The following is a 17,343-nucleotide window of genomic DNA, read 5'->3' as shown; positions in this document are numbered from 1 at the left end:
ATTTTAGTTATATAATACAATAATTCATATGTAATATATTGAAGGGGAAATGCTGAAACCAAAAATTGTGGAAAATTCTTGGGCGATTTACTTCAAATATTTGCACAATACACTAATAAACATTCAGACGGACCTAGGATATATATATATATCTTTTTCAATGTCAGTATATAGATTCTCTATTAAATCCGACTGCAAGAAAGAAAAGACTGTGCTGTGAAAATGTGTTGTTTCATTTTCTTTCTCATAGTCAGTTGCAACTACAATAACAGGGCAAGTGAACCGTTAACACAAATTGTTTAGCACACACACATATACACACTCTACATACAATTTCAGACAAAAATATTATACACAATAATTTTCTGTTTTGTATTCTCCCTTGTCATTGGTTTTACAGAAAATAGGAAAGTTGTATTTATGCTTAACAGCTTATGATTAGAGTACTACAACGGAATCTTAATCATTCAGAACTCTGAAATCCTACCACTTTGCAGATTAAAACTATTCTAAATACTATCATCAAGGCTACTATCCTCACAGATTCAGCAGCTGAAGGGATCTCTCACAAACGCCACACACCAATGATCCCAAACAATTTACGCATTCATTTTAAGCAACTTCAATTCTTAATCGAGATGTCATTTTCAATTACAATAATAAAACAAGGTCGGAAAGAATAAGGGACAGGAGGGCAATAGGGGAAAGGAAATGAATGTGTGTGTGTGTGTGTGTGTGTGTGTGTGTGTGTGTGTGTGTGTGTGTGTGAGAGAGAGAGAGAGAGAGAGAGGGGGGGGGGGGTGGGGGGTGGGGCGGGGGGGGGGGGGGGGGGTAGTTTAGGATGAATATGTAAGTCCCATACATATTTAGCGACTGCGATGCATTGCTGAGTTCACAAGTTACCATACAAAATGAACAAAGAATAAATAAATATTATTATTATACAGCACAGGAGTAACTCCGTTGCACAGTGAGCTTTTACACCTCGAGCACAATTTCAGCACCTGTAAACTGGTACTCACATGTGCAGACACAGGCAGCTGCAGATGGTGCGTGGGCGGTGGGGGTGGCAGTGCGTGCTGGTGCGGAGGAGTCGCCACTGCAGCGGTGGGCCGCGGGCTCTGCTGCCGCGTCGAGGTACTCACGTCCTCGGTAGCGTGCTGCTGCGGAGAGCCCGGAGTGGCCGTGCTCGAGAGTGAGGAGGTGCTGCTGTACATGGGGCCAGTTCTCTGCAGGGTCTCCTCCCCGTCACTCAGATCTGCACCGGCTGCAACAGATTGAAAAAACCTGCTATATGAATTTGCTTGTGTCAGATCTAACCAGCAGTAGCTGGTTTCTAGGGTCAGTGTCAAACAATGTTCACAAATTATGGCAGCCTCAACATATTACGTACACACATAAATTAACTGTATTTTTGTTCTGTATGTTGGTATTACGTTTGATGCGGGTTTATTTATTGATTCTCATTTTTTATTTGTAATTCACTGTTGCTATTTGAGTTTATATATTATGATTTTGTCATATGGAGTTTGTGAGTGGAGCTCTGGAACCCAAAAAATGGAGTACCAAGTGGAGAACGTGGAACATTTCCCACATATTCTCTGCCTGAAACCATGCTGTGACTCAGGCACACTGCCAATAAATGTGGCGTGCTGCTGAAGTTGTCTCCTGTTAAGTGAAGCTGAAGCAAAGCTGGAGATCTCAGTACATCGTCAAAATTCTCTAAGCTACACTGACGACTGAGTAGTTTATGTTTCTTTCACATAATGTCTATTTATTTCAAGTTCCTCCAAAAGTTCAAAAACATTGATATTTAATGGTAACTGAATACAGTGAAGAGCACCCGATACAAAAGGGCAACAACTTCAGAAAATTGGGTTAAGAAGATGTTTCGACAGCAGCAAAACTATCAGATTTCGACTAAAGAAATGATACAAAGACAGCAAGTTGTAAATTTAGTGTGTCAGGTGTGTATAAGATTAAATACAATGATTTTCAAGAGTGGTATATATGTTTCAAACTGGTAGAACTTTAGAGACCCAATTTAAAGAACACTTATTGCTGCAAAATCCTAATACGTTATTTGAAAAGCATCTAAATGACACTAAACGTCTGGTTGGACCAATAGACACACATCTTAAACTTTAACACATGGTGCCTAAGGGAATCCCTCTGGTGAAAATTGCATACACTAAATGTTTCAATTCAATTATGAATTTAGCAACATGTTTTACATATCAATGTCAGCTGCATTATCTAATTTGCTCTTTGGTTCTAAATTAATTGTGTTGTATCTTTTAGATAATATCTGTATTACATCCCAAAGTTGCACGGCACTAGTTCTCTTCTTTGCCCTTCCCCTCCCCTTCCTCCCTTGCCTATCATCCATTATGCATGGGTCTGTACAATGCATGCATGTCTGCATAGATGCAATGTGGGTTTAGCGAAATCCTTGATGCAACAGAATGTTGCTACAAATGTGGCGTAGTGCTGTTCCTTTTGTGTTACAACTTATGAGTATGTTGTTGTTGTTCCGAGAACTCATGGTTAATCAGGATAATTTTAAGAGTTCTAAATTCTAAGTATTTTTGCAGTTTAAATAATGTCAATGTATGTTATCTACATAAATAGTTATTTATTAAGGTTTTGATTCAATAACTTTTATATCTGAGTACGATCTTAAATGTGACCGAAAATATTTATCAAGTGTGGCTACTTGAAACTGAGACTTGTAATAAATATTTTAGAGTTTCTTAAGTGCTGTGTCTTTCAAATGTACATGGAATACTGTAGGCCTATTTGCTGAATTTTTTACACAAACTGTTCATTCAATTTCCTTTAAATCCCTTCTGCCCACTGCAGCAATGTGATTTATGAATTACATTAGGTAAGTTGATGCTTTTAACTTTAGGTCAATCTAATTGCAGCTGAATGTTTCGTGCCATATGTTTTGTCTCTGCTATTTGAATCGCAACTTCAGCAGTATATTTTAAAAGTTCCTGATGTTATCAGATAAATTTCTCATGCAGTGGTTGTGACGATGAATGGCATATTGGTACAAACTTCAAATTTTTATAACTGTCATCAACTGTGCTGTCTTTGTAACTGTTAATTCACAATGTCACTTTTAATAAACATTTTCCACCTATAATACATTATCTGACCACATGTCTCCGGGCAGCAGTATTTAGTGCGGATGTAACCACCAGCTGTCTCGAGGCGCAAACTCGTCAGTAGGAGAGGTGGAGAGTATTGCACTGTCTGTAGAGAAGCAGTAACAGTAGAATGGGTCAGTTGATAGAGCTCGGTGACTTCGAATGTGGACCAGACATCAGATGTCACTAGAGTCACAGATTTGTCACGGACATTTCGACCTTTCCAAAGCTGTCTGAGTCAGCCGTTGCTGACGTGACAGTGAACTGGAAACGCAAAGAAGCAACTTAGCTAAACCGAGACCAGTAATCAGTCTCGAGTTATCCAGCTAGTGCAATGACTGTGTGTACAGAGTTAAAAACAATAGGGTATAATGGCTGAGAAGCTCCTAGTGGGCCACAAATTTCTGTAGTCAGTGCAAAGCAACATTTGAAGTGTTGTAAAGAGAGAGGCCACTGGACACAAAAAACTGAAAACCAGTGATTAGGAGTGACGAATCACACTATACTCTTGTGACAATATGATCAAAGGGTTCCGATTTGACGAATCCCTGGAGGACATTACCCTGCCACCGACAGTGAAGTACGGAAGACGTGGTGTTAGGGCACAGGGGTGTTGTTCACTGTTAGGGTGTTAAGAAAACACTAAATGCAGGATATGAACACATTTTTGTGTACTGTGTACAGTAGAGGAACAATTCAGAGACGACGATTGCTTCTATCAGAATGGCAATGCACATTTGGAATGAGTTAGAGTGTCAAATTTGTTCACCTCCACCTGCTCTTGAAGAAAAATGGGCTGCCATTGCTCCACAGACATTCTGACACTTCACTGCAAGTGTCCCCAGTAGATCTGAGGCCACGATAAAGGCCAAGGGTGGACACACCCCGTATTAATGTCCACCGATAGGGGCCCAGATGCTTTTCATAGACAGTGCTCTCTCGAAAGGCACCTTTGTCAGTATGTTGTATGACGAAAGCCAAAACAGTGGTCCATATTATACAGTGATGATGTACACAGAAAAACTGACATCAGCCACAGAAGCCTACACTCCTAGGTGCACGACATCAGTGTCAGATAATATGCATGCTACAGCAACACGGCAAGATTTTGTCTGGTAAATCTCCCGTGACCTGTAGGTTCGCTTTAACTTTATTGAACTCCCCCATTTCCTAGACCTCGGCATTTCTTTTCCTCACCTCTCTTCCTTCCTCTTCAACCCTTCTGCCAAAAGAAGGAGCCACTGGCTCCAAAAGCTTGTACTTTCTTTAACCTTTGTGTGTGTTTTCTCTCGCAGCCACTTGGTACGTACATTTTTTTATGTAGGCCTATACTATTATATTTTCAAAAATTATTTTCATTGATACACAATATTAATGATGTTGATATTAATTATTTTTTAGAAAACTGGTCAAAATATTGAATCTTTGTGTAATAATAGTAACATTTCTAAAATAATGAACTTAAAAAACAAACAAAATTGCAAATCTCAATAAAAGTTTCCTGATAATAAGATTAAATACTTTTCCCAGCTTGAATTAATAGAGAGATATTTGTTTTTAACTACTTAAAGATTACTAGACCAGTTTCAATTTTGGAAAGTTTAATTTTATCGGCAATACGTAAGTTTTACATTCGACCGACCTGAGGCTGTGGAAGCAGTGTGCGACACAGTATCACGTGGTGGTCTCACTGGATCGTTGTCGACAGGAACGGTCTCGGGCAGCAAGGCGTTGAAGTCTATATGGTCCCATTGTGCCGACAGCTCTTTCTTCAGGTTGGCGAGCCTCTGCTGAGCGGCTATCTTCTCTCTGGCAAGTCGCTCCATCTCGTGCTCGAACTCGCGTTCCTTCCGTCGCATTACCTGACCGAGGGAAATAAAGTACCACCTTGAAACAGTGAAAGCGGATATTTTTTTTAAAAGTAATGACAGGACTGTAGGAACAGTCTGTATAGTACAAAGACACCTGCAACAAATTCATGAAAGGGTCTAATGGGTAATGGAGCAAATGAACAGTATGCCTGCCTGTGCAGCCTTTAAATCAAAGCTACTGAACCAATTTTGACAGATTTCTATAGTATTCCATTTCAAACTAAAATGCTGGGACAAATTCTCCAAAAAATGTCATAAGCAATACATGTGTTTCTTTTTAAGACACATTTGAATACACAACGTTTACAAAGTGGTTGTGTGGAGGGGAAGAAAAGAGAAAGGGGACATAAATCAGATCCAAGTGGAATCAATATCTTTTCACTTTTTTCTTAGCCATCAGCTTCTTAGCTGCGAACCAGACGAGGAGTGCGGCATAGCAGTGCCACAAAAATGGACGATCCAAGTGGAATCAATATCTTTTTACTTTTTTCTTAGACATCAACTTCTTAGCTGAGAACCAGACCAGGAGTGCGGCATAGCAGTGCCATAAAAATGGACGAAAGAGAACTAATGCACGTTGGTGCAGCTCCCATTCTAATTAAATCCAAATGATAAAAGCAAAAAACGAGAAAAACAGAAACTGGGCTTTGGGAAGCATTGTATTTTAACTGCTTGCGAAAATATTCTAGGTGCCCAAGTTTCCAGGAACTTTCCCAGATGTCGTAAAATTACTCCAGTATCCCATAAATGATAATGGTCCAAGAATTGCTATGGAAGAAATCGAGGGACACTGAAACCGATTACAAGCAGACTTGTTTCTTATTACACATGACTGAAACGGGAATTTGGCGTACATCTTTTGAAGTGCACTTCTCGTTTATACACCTCATAAAAACAGACGTATGGTGGAAGAACAATGCGAATTCATTAAGTTTTAAATAAGATTCAAATGTTAACATTAAACTTTAAAAAAATCATTACTATTTTGTCTTATCATCCTAAAAGCTCATTAGGTTCGATCAAAATTACAACACTGGTAGTACATATTATTGCAGCATAGTGTCTTCCTAAGACGACTGTTTCAGTAACAATGTGTTGGATACTTTTCTTCATTGTTCATCTGACTTCTTCATTATATTGGGTTGTAGATCATCAGGATACTGTAGTGCAAGTCAGAAGAAGTAGAGCTGTGCATGGAAGTTTGCACTGATGGATTCACATCCACAGTGAGTTCGTACAGGAATGAACTGGTGTAGACTACTTCTTTATACAGCATGTTGCTTCCACATATTGTAGCATATAATTTCATGTAAATGTCATGAGACGAGTCTTTACAGTTAAAGAAACATACCGGTACAGTTCGTAGACATGAAACGTTTTTTATTCTTTGCAAGCAATACTGATAGTTCCATGAGAATTACTTGCCATTCGTACATATTTCGCCACTTCTTCCGAGTACTGCAACACAAATCGTCATAAAATGTAGGCAACGTAATACTCATACCTCTTACAGGATGTTTGTAAGCGGGAAGAGAGCTAGTTTCTCTACTTCCGACGGTACTCTCTGGAACGACTAAAGAAAACGAAAAACAACAGCATTTTGCAACACGTATATCTAATACTTAGTTATTCTTATAGAGATGTGAACCCACAATTTCTATGGCTATGGTGCGCTGGCGCAACAAGCAGCCTGTCCGCCTTTGCCTCGAAGGATGTACTACCAAATTTTAAAATCTTTGCACCCTGTAACATCACACAGCCTGCAGTTGCCTGATCTGGAAATGTTACAACAATTACGGTCTTGAACAATAGTGCTCTTCGACATCACAGTGCTTTAACAGACATTGTCTGCTGGAACACGCTTTTTTTCCCACCGAACTTTGAGCAATGCGGGATTCTGCATTGCCGTCTCCTCTAATCAGTATCTGTATCTGATGAATGTGCAAGGTTTTGTACAGCTTTGGACGAGTGTGGAATGAAGTCTACTCCAAATCACAATATCTCAGTGCTCAATTTCTAGCATATATCTCTTCAGCGATACAACCGACCCCCTCCCCAGCCATAAACCACATGTCTCGATTTTTGAAAACTTGTGATAAAACTTACAACAAGCAATCAAAACAATACAACCACAAGAGTTAATATAATCAGCAGGTAGGCCTACTACCGTTGGTTTCCGTAGCAATGTCACTTTGCTCCGAATTCTGCTCGATGCAAAGTCAGTTGTCTTCGTGATTATGACGTCATGTTTTCAATTGCAGTGGACATCGTTCAACCGCTGCCAGCCGTAACTTTCTGTAGCTTTGTAGCTGCTCGATTAATTTGCACCCAGTATTAATTCGTGGATAAGTTAGCATTTGGCATGAATGACAGTGGAGATATTTCTGGCCTATTGGGGTGTCGTACAATTCTGACTTCCCGAAGAGTATGGAGAAAAAAAAAAAACAACGCGGCGTGACGACAGACACTGAGTTAGACGTTTACTAAAGGCTTTAAACGTCATTTGCCTTCTACGCGAAAGTTGTACTACATATGAATGGATTTAATTTCATATTCGTAACAGCCGCGCGGGATTAGCCGAGCGGTCTAGGTCGCTGCACTCATGGACAGTGCGGCTGGTCCCGGCGGAGGTTCGAGTCCTCCCTCGGGCATGGGTGTGTATGTTTGTCCTTAGGATAACTTAGGCTAAGTAGTGTGTAAGCTTAGGGACTGATGACTTAAGCACACACATTTGGACATTTTTCATATTCGTTACAAGAAGTAAGTAAAACATTTGAACACGAAAGTTCCTGTAGTACGTCTCGGCGGCAAATTATATTTAGGTTATCACTTGATACACGTGTACTATTTTAAATCTACGGTGGCGACTTTTTCGAGTAAGTTAAAAAATTGCCTGGGAGGTGTCAAATGAGGTCCAGCATAATGTTTCAGTAATGTCTTCGCGGGTGCGGAGTCAAAGTGAGGGAGAAGGTGGTGTCATGAAGCCCTCTTCTCAACACCTACAAATTCCATGCAACTGATCTTACAATTCCTTTGCCGTCTCACAGAGAATGTTGAGGTACACCTACACAGCAAATTAATGTGCTAACCGCTACGCTTATGTTCTAATCGCAACGATTCATTCAGAGGCTTCAAACATTGGGCTTGAATATAGGCCACTCTCAGTAGTGTTTGCTCAGTGCTGAGTACGAAACGTGTGTATTTCATTGGCGTCGTTTTGTGTGTGTGTGTGGGGGGGGGGGGGGGGGGGAGGGGAGGGGTGGTTACCACGTGTGATGAAATACGAAAAAATGGGCGAGACCCGGGATCAAGAAAGGAAGCCGGACAATAAATTGGAAGTGAAATGACTAAGGCCTTTTTCACACATACCCGGTTCCATTTGGCTCGATTCCTTTTCGGTCACTGGCAAAGGTGAAACGATGCTTTAGGTTCTACTAGATACGTAATAGAAACATTACAGCACCGAATACTCCCTCGACACGAACAGATTTCATCAGGTTTCTATAAGATGCGAAGCCGTGTGCAGGAAACAGAATACAGTCAAGACGTTCACACATGGACGATTCAGTTTCTGTTTCAACCTGATTTCGAGTGGATCCCTTTAAAAATTCTCTCTTATTATTATTTTTTTAAAGTCGCTGTCGCAGTTTTTCTGATAATATGAGCAGTTAACAAATGTTGATTTGGATCGGCTGATTTCTGCAGTGCAATCCAAACCAGTGGGTGGGACAAAAGTTGTGAAAAATTTAAGGATTAATTTAAGACACGGGAAGCTTGGAAAGACGTTTTACCAATCAATTTGATGCATTTGGCCGCACGAAGAAAAATTGAATTGTGTAAGAATTGAAAAAGTGATATTTGTCGATTAAGAGAGACAGTACATTAGGAGAACTGGTAAATTACGCAATTTTGAGAAAATTTTAAGAGAAATGATCTGAAAATAATCAATAACATTTATTTAAATACATAACAAATTACAACACAATACACGGTTGATTATATTCCTTCACGAATGTATCTTCTCGTTGAAGACAGCCCTTTTAGCTTCACGTGTAATTCGTCGAATGATGTCGTTGAAATGGCCGGCCGAAATGGCCGTGCGGTTCTAGGCGCTGCAGTCTGGAACCGCGAGACCGCTACGGTCGCAGGTTCGAATCCTGCCTCGGGCATGGATGTGTGTGATGTCCTTAGGTTAGTTAGGTTTAACTAGTTCTAAGTTCTAGGGGACTAATGACCTCAGAAGTTGAGTCCCATAGTGCTCAGAGCCATTTGAACCATTTTTGTCGTTGAAATCCTGAAGTAATCCAAAAAATTTTGCTCGTGCTCTTGTAGCTTCAGGGAAATCGTGCAGAATGCTCCAAATTCCTGCCGTAAAGTGATGAGAGGGTGCTCCCTATGAATTCTAGTATCCCTCCTTCGTTTACTTATTTATTTATTCTTCTATAGAGAAACAACTTGACCTCTCTCCATGATCACTACTGACCTGTGTACGGAAGAAAACGCAAAACCGAAGATGAAGCGTATAAGAACCGCGTATGTGTGAAAGGCATTAGTTTTCACTTGCAACCGAAAACAAACCGAAACCGAATGGAACCGCATTAAGTGTGAAACACGTCCAAAACTGCTGAGGCCTTGTGGCAACGGCGAACGATTTGGGCGAGACGCTGAGCGCCCCGACTGGAGGAAGCCGGCTCAACTAGCGCATGGTTTTAATTTTCCGAGGTGACAGCTGGAGGCGGCCGGCCACAGGCCGCTGCGGTGCCCGGGTGCGCTACTGGCAGTCCAGGCCGGCGCGGCTGGCGCCGCCAAAATCAATGCAGCGCAGCCAAGGGCGGTCGCTGCCCCGCCGCCGCCGGCTGGACACGGCTCGCCAGACTGCAACCCGAGTCCACAGCGTACCACACTTTCCGTGTACAGAGCGTGCGTCCTCAAAATGACCCGGTACGACGCGACAATTACTGAGTACGGCGGTGTGACATTTTTCCTTCGGCACAGTTGTAGTGTCAGCGCTGTTTACCATTCGCCATTCGTTCGTGGTACGGAGGACGTCGCAGGTCGCTATCTGCACAAAAAGAGGCAGTCTAGCGATTGAGCGACACAAGACTAAAAATGAATGGGAATGGCAGAAGAGAGGATGAGAATTCTGAGTATATATTATGCACTAAGATAAACGACAGGTACCGCAGATGTGCTGTGAAACGACATTATTATTACCTTGCCGAAACCATTTAAGCATTTAGCTGGCAGTGAAAAAGCAAAAAATAACAAACGGGATTCGTTGTTCCGTACAATAAGGAGCACTTCGAGCGAAATTTGCAGGCACGGAGCACGCGAATAAAATTGGCGATACGAATAGTAAAACTTCTGACGTCGCACGCTTAACTCCGCTGTCAGTTGTGACAGTTTTCGATGGAACTGAATGAAGCGTATGGAGACTTTACATTTACCGCAAAGTACGTCGGTTAAGTCAATCGGCATTCCTGGAACGACTTTTCTATTTAAAATTCGCTACTGCTGAATTTACGAAGAAGAAAGGAATGAAGGGACGAAAATCAGAACACCTGGAGTGGATTGAAGTCCTCGCTTTTTAAGTGGACTCGACTGCACGCTGTATACAGCGAGCAACTGCAAGGACAGAAATAACTGATTTCTAATTTGATGGTGACGCATTTTAAAAGAAAATCGCGTTGCAAAAGGGACATATCCTCACACACAGTTCAGTTCCCCGCGCTAACTGCCGTTAAAGAAAACGCGAGGTCTGAAGAATTCATTGCGGCCTTGAAAGAATAACAAGGATAGCTTTCTAAATGCCAGTCTTACATACGTTTTCGAGCTGTTTCCGAGACCGTTTGCCGTTTCAGTTGAACACGGCCCTGTGCATGTACAGATGTAACTGATTCATGTTTAAGGAAATTCTCTTTTTAAGGAAAAATCCTTTTAGCGTTAAAACTGTCCAGGATGCCTACATTACTTTTCACAGGAAGTGTTTCCACGTCTCCATAACGAGGTTGCAAAAGTACTATTATATTTCCACCGAAATATTTGTGCGAAAGACTTTTTTTCCGATTATGAAACTAAGTTACGATTATGTGGCAACTTGACGGCAAAAATTTGTGAACCTGTCCGTGTCTCTCTACATGGCGACAGTTTGTACCAGATAAAAATTCTCAAAAATAATTAAATAATTCTGAAAATTGTTTTTTTCTGTGTCGTTGAGAAATGTGCAATATACAGTGGGGGGAAACGAGCGCTATGACACTCGTGCCAGGACAAGGTCCGCCACCTCTGCCTAAAGCCGACTTTCCAAATGGTTCAAATGGCTCTGAGCACTATGGGACTCAACTGCTGTGGTCATTAGTCCCCTAGAACTTAGAACTACTTAAACCTAACTAACCTAAGGACATCACACACATCCATGCCCGAGGCAGGATTCGAACCTGCGACCGTAGAAGTCGCACGGTTCCGGACTGCGCGCCTAGAACCGCGAGACCACCGCGGCCGGCGCCGACTTTCCACAGGCACGGATTTCTTGCACATGCATACCCCCCAATACTAGTAGCATAAGTCAACTTAAATGCGGAAACACCCAACTTGCACACGGTCGTGCCAACTTGCGTTTAAGTTACGAAAGTTGAAAGCCGTTCTGCTTTCTTGCACAATGTCGCTTCGCCCCCTCCGTCGCCTACGACCTTTAGCAACTGCCAACAAGTGGATCTGCTCGTTTTTATTTACGTAAAAGTTAGCGTCATGTCACAATAATAAGCTTAGCTCTCAACAAAGTAAATAAGTACTTTCTAAAGTGGCAAATTCTTTTCAAACAATGCAACTCTTCATAATCACGTTTTTGTAATAGAATAATATCATCCGAAGTGATGAAATGGATCAAATAGTATTGTAACTGAAGGTTCACTATAGAACTATAAGGGTACTTTTATTCCAATACAGTTATGATAATTTTTTGCTTTACTCACTGCGCGGAAATATCATGGTGAAAAGGAAATTTGTTTGTGGCTTTAGAGATTCCTGGCTTGCAAGATCTCCTGACACAACCCCACTAGACTTTTTTTTTTCTTTGTGACTTTATGAAGAATGCCCGCGATGCGGGACTTCCAGGAAATACGAACTCGCGTCACAGCAGCAACTGTACACATTAATGAGGGCATGATAGGTGGGAACTATCGTTCACTACAGTCAGTTTATTCAGATTCCGGTAATGATGGTATAATCTGGTTATTACTGCTCTTAAATGTCTGAAAACTGGAGTTACACTAGGACTTACAATGGGACACTATTGGCTGCAGGTTCAAGGAATTTTATTTGAGTTAAGCTCCTATTACAGTGACATTAAAGTCTTCAGGCCAAAGTCATGTATTAGTGGATACATAATGAATGAGTCGAATTCCGCTTGTATTAGCTGTCATAAAACACGATATATCTTCATTTGGTGTGCATAGTTTCTGTAGTTCCATCTTGTGCAGATGGAATGGGACTGCGGCTGGTCGAGGACTTGAAGAAAATAAATATCCAGTGCCCTAATTTTATCTGACTACCACTTTCGGTGCCTTACTGGCACCATTTTCGGCCGTTACACATGCAGCTAGATAAGTCATCCAAACGCCTGTGCTGACGTTAGATACGTGGACCGTCCACGTGTACAGAGAAGTTTTAGAAACATAAGGTTGCCAGTTGAAAATAATGATCCCTGTAACAACAGCACATGCTTTTAGATGTCTTATCTAGCTGCGTGCATAGGGACCTGAAGATGTTCCCGGAGGGTCAGGGATTTTCTCTGCCTCATGATGGCTGGGTGTTGTGTGTTGTCCTTAGGTTAGTTAGGTTTAAGTAGTTCTAAGTTCTAGGGGACTGATGACCACAGATGTTAAGTCCCATAGTGCTCAGAGCCATTTGAACCATTTTTTTGAACCTGAAGATGGTGCCAATGAGGCATCGAAACTAATAGTCAAATAAAATAACTAATAAAATCACGGATGTCGGTACTTATTTTCTTTAAGTTCGAGTACATCCGTGTATTCTTTCCCTTACGGATCCAACTCTTACGTGTTTCTCTATTCGTCTGACTTTCTTCTTGTCACAGTTTACATCCATAACCTGCACCATGGCAGTCATGTCCGTCCATACGACTGCAGTAAGTGCCATATTGAAAACGTGACCAGACATATGGCTCCTTGCGGCTTCGGTTACTGACTGTCAACAGTCGCTCAGGTTGTATAGGCCATTACCAATTATTTCAAATCCATAACTTGAGATAAACAAGTGTGCTAAATGGGGAATGTTGGCAGTTTAGACTGTAGTGCCGGTTCTGTTGACACGTCTAATCGATGTGGAGTCTACGAGCGATGGCTTGTTCTGCGCACACCTACGTAACGCACAGGCCAGCAGCGTTTTGAGTGAATCTCTTAGATAATGCGAGTATTAAACTTGATCGTAGCGAGTTATTTAGCGAATTTTTATTCCATTTGTTGCGAGTTGTTATCACTTACGGTGGTCGTCACCGACAGATTCTACATAAGATACATAATTTGCGCTTTCTTCAAGCGTAAAGCACGTGTATGAGTCTATCGCATCTGTCGTTCGGAATCGGCAACAACGCAAACCCCGTCCACGCCTCGACCTGCGCGTACCGCCACCGTCCGTGAATCAGACTATAGCTGCTGTAACTCCGGCAGTAATAGGGTGTATGAAAAGAAAATAAAAGGCCACCTACAACGAAGATCTAACGTCAGATAATGAACTAAAGTGCTATTTTGATTTAAACTGCACGTAAGTAATAATCAGTTAAGTCGCTATTCATGTTTTTCGCATTGTCCTCCCATAGCCTTCGCTTAACCACAGGAGCAGCTCGTTAAAGCGCCAAGTCGGCGTTTTCGTCCGTGCTGGCACGTACGACTGGCCGAAGGCGGCACGGCCGAGAGCGTGAGTCACGGAAGAGTGGGGCGTGCGGCTGGGTGGGGGGACACGGCGCGCGCTCAACAGGTCGCCCCGTGCGGGGAGGGCCCGCGTGATGTGGCAACGGCGCGCCACGTGCTCGGCCAGCACGTGCGCCTACATGCAGGGCGGCGCGGCGTTGCCAGCGGCGTGCGCACGTGACCGCAGCGGCGAGCAGACACGGAAGTTGCGCGCTCGGCTGACCTCGCCGCCGCTCGACTCCGCGCTCGCCTAAGCTGTATCGTACGATTTTGTAACACGATTGTGATCGTGGTGTCTGCCAGACTCGAGAAATTCACCATCGAATTACGTCGTTTATTGCTTTCAACTAGTTGCAACATCTATTTTCAAACACATAAAAGCGCAACCGGAGCAAACTATTGATAATCGAGAAGAAGACAGTGAAGTGATGTCCAAAAAGCGGACTATCCTATGTTCCTCAAAAATCTAGAAATAAGCTTTTAATAATTAATGGAATGCTATACCATAAACAACCAGTAATCAGAAATAGAAACAAAATTGATGGATAATTTTAAGAATAAATTAACATTTTGATTTTAACTCTCAGTTTCCTAGAGAGCACACTGCATGCGTTATGCGAGTAATTTTTCTTGGTGTCTTTATCATACGCAGAAACTTTAATGCAAACTTCGGCCGTTCGCTTTGCAGGAACGTTCGAAATCTAAGTCGACCGCGAAAGCATTTCATCAACACAAATAGTACAGCCTGCGAGGAACCGTGCTGACCGTTCTGTTAAAAATATTCGACACTGCGACAGTCGAGTCTCATTTTTTTCTTTCTTCCCTTTCACGTGACTTCTCGAATCGAAGAGCTGTCAATATGAACAAAACTCTTTTCTTGTTGTACTGCGGGAAATGTTAGTTCGCTTCCACCTACACAGAAAAGTTTATCGACGGATTCGTTGTTAGATTAGGAGATTGCTGCGAAGCCTATAAAACCATTCAGCTTAAGAACATCAAATGTCACGTACGAAGGATGTGACGGTACTTTTTTTTACCTATTTCATTGTTTGATCATTGTAGAATCTCGTCTGCGTACCCCATACGTGCTCAACATTTGGATTCTTACCGAAGACATTAGCGCTAAGCCGCAGCCTGGGAATCTGCAACACAACGTTATATTGCCTTGTTCTGACATTAGATGAGAGGATTGGTTCAAATGGCTCTGAGCGCTATGGGACTTAACATCTATGGTCATCAGTAGATGAGGGGAGTGCCTTCCTCCATTGGAAGCAGTTATCGTATCACTGGTATACGACTGTTCTATACTTAGATCATCTTCACCTGTTTGAATGTTCTAGATATCACATCATCATCTACTTCTGTTTTGAATTCGTATCACCATCACTTTCCATTCCGTAACCTGAATAAATATTACCGCTGTCCAGAACTTTATTAATCATTTCTTCTAAATACATTTCAAAGTTAGGTTCATTTACCAGCCTGTTCAGTCTCTTTTCAATGATGAGATGGACCTGGCAGAGGCTGCGTATTATGCAAATAAGTTATGATATACTGTCAGTAGTACACATAATATATTACATCATATTTAAAGCAACAAGCGCGAAATGTTGATAAACACTTCTGACGAAAAATAATCACACAACTGGTATCGTATGTCTGCCAGACGACCCTCCGACTCTACTATGGATATACGGAAAGTCAAACACTGCGAACGACACCTCATATCCACAGCAACAATCCAGCATTCCAACTGAAAGGTACACTGGGAGGGAAGTTCAACAGCCGTCTCACAGAAGCATGATACCAGTGTCGACGGTTAATGTAATCCCAGATTTATACTGTGTTACGAAGCGGACGACAATTGCGATCTGCCACATACTTGTTGTAACTTGTTGTTATATGCTTTGTATCCCTGTGCACTATGTTTCAAAATGGTTCAAATGGCTCTGAGCACTATGGGACTCAACTGCTCTGGTCATTAGTCCCCTAGAACTTAGAACTACTTAAACCTAACTAACCTAAGGACATCACACACATCCATGCCCGAGGCAGGATTCGAACCAGCGACCGTAGCAGTCGCACGGTTCCGGACTGCGCGCCTAGAACCACGAGACCACCGCGACCGGCTGCACTATGTTTATTTTACGAAATGCGTGAATCTAACAGTTAAATTCCTTAGGGAAGTGAAACGACTACTACTATCCTCCAAACGAACTCTGTTCTGCGCACTTACTGGGAACATATGATCGTAGTCACTATACAAAGCTGCTGCTACAGGTAACACGCTGCGCTTGCGCGTACCGTCGAAGCGATAACACCCTCCCCTTCTATACTCAACTAATAATCACTTTAACAGAATCTTCCGTCGGTTCTTGGTAGAACAACATTATAATAAATGAAAAGCACCAGTTTGCTTTTGTTTTACAATAGAACCACAGCAAACTGGTGGCTATAATTTGTTATAATCACTTTGCTACTCTGATCCAGGTAAAATGGCCTTTCAAATGTGACTTGTCTCCGCTGTGCCAGTCGTGTCACCTGTTCATGGAGAAAATACGGACGGTTTAATTTCGGTTAAGCGCAAATATTATATATGCGTGTGTGCCACATCTGAGCGCAGTATCCGGCATGTGTGACCGAGCGGTTCTAGGCTCTTCAGTGTGGAACCGCGCGACCGCTACGGTCGCAGGTTCGAATCCTGCCTCGGGCATGGATATGTGTGATGTCCTTAGGTTAGTTAGGTTTAAGTAGTTCTAAGTTCTAGGGGGGTGATGACCTCAGATGTTAAGTCCCATAGTGCTCAGAGCCATTTTTTTTTTTTTTTTTAGCGCAGTAGATCCGTGTCTAATGTAAAAATTGTGTTACGGGGGTGTAATAGGACGACGGTGGGGATTGGAGGTTGCTCGCGCGAGGGAAGGCCCGCTTCCCAACTTAGTAGGCTTGCAAAGTCACTGTACCCCACTACATCTGAAGCATTAACTACAGGGTCTTTCACAAAGTTGTATCGACCCTTCTGTAGTGCACCTACGAATCTACGGAGATGCAGTTTACAGACGCGCCCGAGGGTGTTTATTTCCAAAATACGTTAACACTACATGGAATGCAAATACGAGCTACTAATAATACTAACGCGAGAAACGTACGTGGGCATAATGCATATATAGCTCTACACACTGTTCTATATTGTTAGGGAGGAAATTATTTTTTAGTCATCCTATATGACAGCTATAGCGCTCTCCTGCGGAAGAAAACTTCACCCATCACGAACGCTGGTCGCTTTCCCCCTTACCTCAGCAGCATTTCCTGTCCAGTTCTCTTGTGTGAGTAGACAAAATAACTTCACTGAGCTCATGTTCATATAGTGCAGTTATTTTCAGTTTATTAAGA

General features: G+C 42.2%; 1 protein-coding gene across 4 annotated transcripts in view; it reads right to left on the bottom strand.

The window, feature by feature from the left end:
- The window catches only part of LOC126284112 (max-binding protein MNT-like), a 543,977-nt gene that overhangs the window by 16,302 nt on the left and 510,332 nt on the right, over window positions 1-17,343 (bottom strand). For all 4 annotated transcript variants that reach the window (XM_049982774.1, XM_049982776.1, XM_049982775.1 and 1 more), the window contains 2 exons: window positions 4,798-5,017; window positions 1,023-1,267 (listed from right to left, as the gene is read on the bottom strand). In XM_049982774.1, coding sequence (XP_049838731.1) covers window positions 1,023-1,267; window positions 4,798-5,017 — 465 coding nt within the window. The remainder of the gene's footprint in view (window positions 1-1,022; window positions 1,268-4,797; window positions 5,018-17,343) is intronic.

Source organism: Schistocerca gregaria, chromosome 8, assembly GCF_023897955.1.
Source record: "Schistocerca gregaria isolate iqSchGreg1 chromosome 8, iqSchGreg1.2, whole genome shotgun sequence".
Taxonomy (NCBI): domain Eukaryota; kingdom Metazoa; phylum Arthropoda; class Insecta; order Orthoptera; family Acrididae; genus Schistocerca; species Schistocerca gregaria.
This window is presented reverse-complemented; position numbering and strand designations above follow the sequence as displayed.